The sequence below is a fragment of the Tachysurus fulvidraco genome, chromosome 3 (genome assembly GCF_022655615.1).
Source record: "Tachysurus fulvidraco isolate hzauxx_2018 chromosome 3, HZAU_PFXX_2.0, whole genome shotgun sequence".
In the NCBI taxonomy this organism is placed as follows: Eukaryota; Metazoa; Chordata; class Actinopteri; order Siluriformes; family Bagridae; genus Tachysurus; species Tachysurus fulvidraco.
The window spans coordinates 21,019,965-21,029,124 of NC_062520.1; the positions used below are offsets into that span (position 1 = coordinate 21,019,965).

At 38.8% G+C, this 9,160-nt stretch overlaps 1 protein-coding gene across 2 annotated transcripts; it reads right to left on the bottom strand.

The window, feature by feature from the left end:
* Positions 1-130: 130 nt before the first annotated feature.
* On the bottom strand, positions 131-9,023 carry rnf115a (ring finger protein 115a). 2 transcript variants are annotated; one of them, XM_027148969.2, is made up of 9 exons: positions 8,861-9,023; positions 7,828-7,886; positions 7,560-7,614; positions 5,876-6,147; positions 3,267-3,335; positions 2,996-3,068; positions 2,815-2,908; positions 2,492-2,607; positions 131-1,766 (listed from the first exon to the last, which is right to left on the bottom strand). In XM_027148969.2, exons 1-9 carry the CDS (start codon positions 8,936-8,938, stop codon positions 1,647-1,649), a joined length of 936 nt encoding a protein of 311 aa, XP_027004770.1. In that variant the 5' UTR covers positions 8,939-9,023; the 3' UTR covers positions 131-1,646. The 2 variants fall into 2 exon arrangements, with proteins under 2 accessions (XP_027004770.1, XP_047667354.1); XM_047811398.1 differs by lacking the exons at positions 7,560-7,614; positions 7,828-7,886; positions 8,861-9,023 and adding an exon at positions 6,510-6,667.
* Positions 9,024-9,160: the final 137 nt, after the last annotated feature.

Here is a 9,160-nt window from a genome sequence, read left to right on the forward strand (position 1 = left end):
TTGTGACTGTTTTTTTTTTTCTCATTCTAAAGAAGTGTTATGTTCAAGTGTGAGCTGTGGAATCATTAATATGCATCATTTGCCATTAACACTTGAGAAGCTGCCTTTAGAGTGACTTGAAACTTCAACATGTGCTTGACCTGCTTTTAATGTGATAATTTGGTAGACAGTTTGAAGCAATGTGTACATAATTGGATGGAAACAGTTTCCATGAGGTTCTGACAATAAAGGCTGCTATGAGCTTAAGAAAACAGCATTGGGGTTTTTTTTAAGGGGTTTTGTGAAGTATTGAAAATGCATACACAATGACAGACAGCTTAGTCAGAGGAATGTAAGAGGCTACAGTTCAAATACAAACAACAGTAACCTTTATGATCCACGTCTGACTTTCATTACATGAATTTCATTAATATCGTTACACAGCTATCCGCTATTGCTTCTCAATAGAATGCAAGCACCCGTGCCCTTGTGTTTAACCAACGGCAACTTATCAGGATGCAAATGTGGAAAATGAGTTATTTATGCATCAAACTGATCGTTATTAAATGGATATTAAAATGCACCACATGAGATAAGGAAAAAAAAAGGACATTGAAATGGTCTGTTATCATTTTAACTGGATGTTGTAGATAAACCAACCTACAAAGCACTTCAATTAAACAATAATGAAATCAGATGGTGTCCTTGGCTCTTGTACACATACATAAAACACACATTATGTATGTGTGTGTGATGATATATATATATATAAAATCACACACACATACCATGTAAAAATTTCTGTAAACCTCTTAGCAAGATCAACAGTTAACTGATTTTTTATTCAGTTTTATTATGAATACATAACTGACAACACATCGTTTATATAATATATATTTTAATATTTAGGGATTTGCCATTTTATATTCAGTATTCCTTTCCTTCTGTTTTTTCTTTGAATGAGTATTCGAACTAAAATTATTTACAAAAAAAGAAAATGCCAGTGGGGGGTGTTAGGGGGATGAGACGAACACCATGTGTGCCTGTGATATATATACACCTGGGACAAGTGCACAGATGGCAAGAGGAAGAAGAAAAAAGCGCTCTGAAACTGGTAGCAACTACCAAGACAGGACGCAGTGACCCAGTGAACAGGTGTGCTAAACAGTGAGCAATCAGTAAAATGGACCTGGGGAAACTGTGAACCCTTATAGATATTAGACTGAATAAGGGCTGGCTCTGTGTAGCATGTACAGTTTAGCTTCATAGGAAGTGCATAACACTGCACATTCTAGAAGAGGGGCTGGCTCATGTAGTGACTGTGGTGAGCGTGTGCGGTCTTCAGAGTCAGTAGCCTGGGAAAGCAGACACCAGGACAAGAGGTGTAATCAAATGCAAACACCTCTAAATTAATGAAAAGTGTGTCGATGCAAAGACAGAAAGAAGACTATAGACAGGCCACGACAGATAAAGCATGAGGGGTAAAAAGTAAAACCGTAAACAAGCCATAGTAAACCATACGAGAGTGGTAAGATCAAAAATGGAGAGAGAGAGGCTGGCATTAAGACAGGGAATGCCAAATAGTGGCAAATCCTCACGCGTTGAGTGCGTTGTGAGTTAGACAGAAATAGAGCAGAGATGAAATGAAGCATGTATGGGTGTCTCTCTCAGTAGGACCATCTCTCCTGTGTGCGGGGCTCGGTGTTTACAGAGGAGGGCTCTGAGGGTGGCTGATTGCCACTGTCCCCTCCACTCAAACTCTTCCTGCATACCGGACATGTGTCATGCTGTAGAAAGACAGGAAGAGAGAGCACAAGTAAGGGTGAGGTTTGCAGAAATATGGTTTCCTCTACCAAAGTGACAGATAATGTTAATGTCAAGTGACCTGTTGGCCTTTTGAAATTATGCAGCTGAAATTTTAAGCATAAATTACACTGCACCACAAAAAACCACACAACAGGCATTGTAGTTAGAGAAAGCACCGACTGTCCTTGTGCCTTCCATCATGGTAATACATAACTGGACAACACATTTATTTACAGTGTTTTCAAACTGCATGGCTCACTTCGGTCACAACAAATGAGCTGGCTAAAATATTCCTGGTTTGGAATGGTTTGTAAGCAATGTACTGCTACTAGACTGGTTTGTACATATGAATTATTCTCAAATCATTTTTGTGGTATAGTAAAAACTATTCTTTTCCAGATTATACTATTTTCCCCAATCAAATAGTTTTCATTTAGAATTCAGTAAAATCTTCCTGGGTGAAGATCCCTTATTGATCTGCAAAGCTTCACCAGGAATATTAAAATATCTTTAACACTCTTGTTGGTCCACGTGTGTTTAGCAGCATTCATGTATTCCTTATTATTGGAAAATAGTAAATAAATAGTAAGTGAGTATATAAACATCTGACTTCTAGTCTATATTATAAAAAGGTAGACAATATTTTTGACTGATTTAAAAGGCGATTAAAAGGACATGCTGACTCCCCATCCTGACCCAGTCTCACCAGTTCTAGCCAGGGCACAATGCAGTCACTGTGGAAGAAGTGATTACAGGGCAGCTGCCTGACTGGCTCCCCGACTGTGTAGTCCTCCTTACACACTGGACACTCCAAGCTGCTGTCTGTGTAAGGAAGAGAGGAAGGAGATCGATTTATTTGGAGATGCACAATGGCCTATCCATCGATTTAGTGGCGTGGCAAAAAAAAAAAAAAAAGAAAAGGATAGGGTTTTTGAGGGCTATGTCTCGGGGAGAAATAAAAAAAAATAAAATAGTAATAATAAAAGAAATTAAAGAAGAAAAAATAATTTATAAAAGGGAGAGACTGACCAGCCTGTTCCTGAGAAACGATAACCGTGGGGAGGGAGGAGATTTTCTCTTTCTCTGCAGGGGGAGGACCTGTGTTCTCAAACTGACCCAGTAACTGTGCATATAAAAGAGAGTAGTCATTATTCAATAAACATAAAAACATGAAATAGTTTCTAAACTCATTGCATTATAAATAACGTACCTGTGTAATGACTGCATCAAGACCCCCCTGCCCCCAGGCATAGTCACCAGGGTTTGAGTGCAACATGCCCGTCCTATTACCACACACACACACACAGACAGGGACACACACAGACACACAGACAGAGACAGACACACAGACAGAGACAGACACACAGACAGCATACAGTTCCTTTGAAGATTACATGTCACTAATTAAAAATAATAGATTATACCAGACATGACATGATGACAATCAAATTAATTAGACTAAAAATTATGCTTGCTTTTACCATGACAGTGGAGGGGAACCTGGAGCACCTGAATTGGCAAAAAGGCCAGCAAGAAACTGTTGTACTATTCTAAAAGACAAAAGAACAAACAACAATATGAGGTTTACAAATGCATGTTTTGTGAGGTCTACTGACCTGACAACTATTTCAACTGAGAAAACACACGATGATTTCTTCTATGTTACTAATGAAAAAAACATGCAAAAAAAGGAAAAATAATTAAAATAAAGTCACTGTTTTCATATCATAAAAACCTAGTTTCACAGACAGGAATGGACTAGAACAAAATACAAATATATAATCAAAATGTGTCATATTCAACATATACCAAAAAGGCATGTTGATGAAACTCTAAAATTACTGGAACGGGAACTGTGTATATATTAGTTTGCCCACAATTATTTAACAAAATCAATATCCATACAAATCCATAGAACATATGCAAGCATTTAAATATACCATGAAGTACATTCACAGCCCTAAAAGGTTCAAATGAGATAAAGAAAAAAAAAAGAGATAAGACATGTGAGCATAGCGACCACCGCAGTGAAACAGATCAATACTGAAGCAGATTCAACATTCATATCAGACGTCTCATTTATAAAAGCCGTATAGAAAGGAGTTTTTTTTTCTTAAGGAACACACACATCACTCCATAATTGAAATTTACACACCTAATACACACAACAAATTACTGGAATGACAATGCATTTGAGTATTTTAGTGCATTAAGTTTCCTCTTCCTCAAGATTAATACTGATGGACAAAATGGGGGTTTGACCCAAAAGTTAAATCCAAATCTCTCGCTCACACACACAACAAATTAAAGTCAACAAGAAAGTGGTGTCTCTATTATGCTATAGGGACACATTTTCTGGCAGACATGGTTTGGGATTACCTGTCTTTTGACAATATCACTGCAGAAGAATACATATTTCTTCTGTCCTGATTAAGAGAGGTCCCCACCCACAGAGCATGAGAACTCACTGAATGGTTTAATATAGGCTTGTGTGCAGTGACGTTTAAGAGAATGAACACAGTCACAGACCCCAATGAAGGTAAAAACCAATTTAAAATAAATAAATAAACACAAAATTGGAAAGAAAACTACGCAAGATGTAACTGGACATTTTAACAGGATGGGTTATTACATTTATTTTAATCATGTGCTTGTTAAACATCCCATTTCAGATTTAGTCCCCTCAGCTGTTATAATAACCTTCACTTCTCTAGGAAGATTTTTCGCAAGGTTTTAGGGCAGGACTGTAGGGAATTGTGCTCAGTTAGCCCCAAGAGCATTAGTGAGGTCAAGAAGTGATGTCAGGTGACAAAGCCTGGGATGCAGTTGGTGTTCCAGTTCATTCCACAGGTATTCAATGGGGTTGAGATCCGGGATCTGTGCAGGACACAAGTTCTTCTACACCAAAGTTTGCAAACCAAGCTTTCCTGACCCTCGCAAAATGCACAGAGGGTATAGCCAGGGTAGAACAGGTTTGGGTCCCTTTAGTTACAGTGAAGGAAAATAGAAAGGCCACAGCATACAAAAGACATCCAAACACACACCTAGTCGTGTGTTTCCAACTTCGTGTTAACTGTTTTGAAGAAACACATAGGTGCCCACATATTTTGGCCATGAATTACGCACAAGTATTTGCTTTTGAGTATTTGAAAGCAAGCGTGTAGTTCTGCAAGCACTGAGACACACATGCTTTCTTTCCTCTAACTCCCTCGCCAAGGGAATTAAAAGTGAAAACAGCCACTTTCTCAAGCGAAGAGTATTTAGCAATGTTTATTTAATTTGTATTCTTACAATTTGTGTTTAAATAAAAATCAAAACACTCAAAATATGACTGATTTTTCCTAGAAATTTTCCTAGCTATTATTGCTATTATTATCCTCCTCCTCATCATGATTACTATGTGTGTAAACACTTTGGAAACAAAAAAATCTAAAGCAAAATAAAACATGGCCTTTAACCCTGTTGAATTCCAGACCAACTCTCTTAGAATAATGTGCTTGACAGTGTTCTCTACCATCACAACACCAAAGGCTGTTCCACATGTCCTACATTTCTAAAGGAACTTACCCCTGGAATGATTACAGTGAAATATCAACCTATTAATGTCACACGTTCATAACACTCTGTGATGTACCTAATAAATTACAGTCTGTTGACTGTGCTAACTAGTATTTGTTTTCTGTCTACTTCTGGAATCAAACTTCCAGCATTGTTCCCCTTTTAGAGACACCAATTCTCACTTAAATGAAAGGACCAATAAGCAGTAAAGTGAAACTACAAGAACATAGAAAAGGTAAGCAGGCAGACAAGCCAACACACAAACAGGTGGTATCTACGGAATGTTTGAGATTGACTTGTGGTATTAATGACGAAGATAAAGGCAAAGGAGGGAAAAACAGGCCCCTCCCATTACAAAATCTTGTCATGTCAGTGAACTCCTAAAACCTTTGCTAGGGCGTGTTCAAGACAAGCGAGTAATGTGTTAAACAAAAGCAGTACCACATAGCTAAAGAGGTAGAACTTAAAAAGAAAAAGTAAAAAAATAGAGTGAAACCGGTAAATGGGTGGAGCCCATCAAGGCAGGACTTACCCCTCTACAGCAGGGGAGCGATCCGGCCGACTGCTTCCTCTGGATCTGTATCTTCTCTGAGTGTGCAAGCGAGGGGGACGGCTGGGGCCCCAATGATCTCCTCCTCCTCCTAAAGGGCCACCCAGGTTAACGCTGAGTCCCCCAGGGACGGAGCCACCAAACGGCCCTCCTCCCAAACCAAGTCCTCCAGGACCACCTGGAACCCGTGGCTCTGAGTCGGGGCTGTCCAGGTCCACTGTGAACGGCCGCTCCACAAACAGAAGCTGCCAGAGCTACAGCAGGGACATGAGCAAAAGGGAATTACCTTATTAATTATTGCATTATGAGCAATAAGCTATATGAAACAATATTTATGATGATGATGACAATGAGGATAACAAAAAGAAATTAATTCCCCTGCTAAAATACAGATAAAAAGGACAAAAAATTTGTATGTTCCTGCTGGAAAGATGTACAAGCAATACTCTCTATAAAGCTTTCTAAATGGCCGCTTAAATTTACATTTACAAAACATTTTAGCATTCTGAAAGCCAGGCTATGTTTTGGATGAACAACCTTTATAAAAAAAAAAAGCATGTAACAGTAGAAACACTATACAGCCAAAAGTATGTGGACACCTGACCCTTACACCCACATGCGCTTGTTGAACATCCATTCCAGATTTAGTCTCCCTTTGCTGTTACAACGACCTCCACACATCTGGGAAGGTTTAGAACTATATTATCGAGCTGTAGGGTTTGTGTCCAAATTTAACCACAAGAGCATTAGTGAGGTCAGCAACTGGGGTGCAGACAGTGTTTCAGTTCATTCCAGCATTGTTGAGGTCCACTCTAACCTTCTAAATCCATGTCTTCATGGGGCTTGCTTTGTGCACAAGGTCAGTGTCATGCGGAAACAGGTTTGGACCACTTCGTTCCAATGAAAGAAAATTCTAATTCTAGAACATGCAAAAACATCCCATCCAAATGGGTGCCTCTAATTTTGTGGTAGGAAGGTAGTGGTCAGGTGTAATCAAACTTTTGGCCATACAATGCAAGTGCATCAAACCTGGCTAAAAACCTCATTACAAAAACAAAAACACTCAATCACACTCAGGCAAATTTCATGTGTCAATTGTGCTATAATCCATATTTCAAGCAGCTGACTGAGTTCAAAACCATAGACTAGGGTAAAACATAAACATCATCCAGCCAGCACAAGGAAGTCAGTATAACATGCAACATCATACAGTGTCCACAACATATTGATTAAATGTGAAATCAATGTGCTTGAGGCAGGAATTAATCTACAAGTAAGTTAAGGTTCTTTATGCAGTACAACAAAAACTGGATACTCAGAATCTAAATTACAAAGTAAGGCAATGCCCTTTATAATAAACAGTCTGCGTCATTTTTTGATAGTAATGTCATGACAATCCTTGCCTAACTCCAACTGAACCTTTTTGGCCACCACATTTTTCTGCTAGAGAAATAATATCTTTGCAGTGTTGTTGAATTTCTTCTACACAACTAATCCTGACAAATCTTGACTAATGCATCTTTAAAGGCTTCTATGTACATTTAACTGACCCACATACGTGTTCAGCCCCACCCTATTTTAATGGATCGGCTGTCCATTTTGCTAAAAAAAAAATAAAATGCAAATCGCTCCTTTAAGATATTTCTCCAAGAAGACAAGAACTTACCTCTGCAAACTGTGACGCTGTGTCATCAAGGCCATTTGTACTACTGTCCAAAAGACTAAAATGAACATAATCAAAGTTATTAATGACGTTGTGTAAAGTGTTACTATTTCATACCTAACAATTTTCGAGAACAAGCATTGAATGTCTCGTACAGCATGGATTCGCATGTCGACTGAGGCTGAAAGTCTCACTCTCTGTATTATGTTAATAATAGACAGAAGGTAGAAAGTTTTTGGAGGAAAAAAAATGCAATTACAAAAATCCTCACCTGGAGTCTTCCGTCACTTCCTCAATAAATCCAGAGTCACATCTGGGGCAGATATACTCCTAAAGACAGGGAATCTATCAGTATTCTGTGTTAGACTTAAACATAAATCATGTGAGATGTTGAAATGAGTTTACTTCCCCATTCCTGTGTGTTTATACATTGGTAAGTCGGATATGATATAAAAAAGGTGCACTTGACAGCTGTAACATTACTGATCTTGGCAGGAAATCATATTGACAGACGATGTAAAGATTCTCAGATTAGCTCAAAACGATAACCGACTCATGAGTCAGACTCGAATCATTATATAACAGTAATGTAATTAGAAAAGTGAACAAGACCTTGCACAAGCTGTGACTTTAAGAAATGAACCGCTTTTCGTTTCAGTTCAGTGACAAACAGTCAGAAGAAATAAAATCTGACTCGTGAACTTAAAACTGAACTAAAAATTAAAAAACAAACAAAAAACAAACAAAAAACGACGGTTTACTTTCGTTTTAACTGTCGCTAAGTTACATCAATAACGATAATCTATTCGTTGACATCAATAATAAATCTAGTTTCTGACTCCTGTCACGGCACAAACACGGTGATAATTACACTAAAAATAAACAGCAATAATTACAGTAAAAATATATAAATAAACCTTCAGTCACAGACGTTTCAGAAACAAACCAAAATGGTAACACTGACTAGGTGTTGATGTGAATCTGACCTTCTACAGACAGCTGCCTGTGTCAGTGCAGTGAAAATAAACAACAGACAACACGTACAATTAAACCGACAGCAAAGAAAATACAAAACCCCAATAACGTGTGTGTTTCGGTTGGTGTTTAGGCCCCGATAGCAGCCTAGGAACCCGAACATGCTAACAAAGTTAGCTTGCAACCATAACAGCTAGCTGCTAGCAGAAGAGCTAATCTCCTGAGCGGAGGCTAAAAAACCGACTGAATCCGATGTCACGCGTTTGTGAACGGCGGACACACTTTTGACGCACCGCAAGGGGAAAGATGGATCTAAAATCCAGTCTTACCGGGAGTTTTGGTCTCACTTCGCCTTTACAACAGTGACAGAAAAACCGATGCGGAGGGACTGCCGCAGCCTCCGCCATTTTTCCGACAACCGCACACAAACACTGACGTCGCTCCTCCAGGCGTTATACTCTTCCTACCCGTATTGAGGAAGCACCGCCTCCTGTGTGAGAACGGGCGAGCGTCTGTAATCATATGTAAAATTTAGTTAAAGAACATTGGTGTTGAGTGTGAACTTCTAACCAATCTACGTTCAGAGGGCGGTGTTTATGTAGATTAGTATTTAAAGGGAAATACAGGAT

Excerpts from the sequence above, each read along its gene's own strand:
- rnf115a (XM_027148969.2), bottom strand. The coding sequence starts at position 8,938 with ATGGCGGAGGCTGCGGCAGTCCCTCCGCATCGGTTTTTCTGTCACTGT. Across the intron at positions 3,069-3,266 it reads GGTTCCCCTCCACTGTCATG|GACGGGCATGTTGCACTCAA; the intron begins GTAAAAGCAAGC and ends GTGTGGTAATAG. Across the intron at positions 2,608-2,814 it reads CGTTTCTCAGGAACAGGCTG|ACAGCAGCTTGGAGTGTCCA; the intron begins GTCAGTCTCTCC and ends TTCCTTACACAG.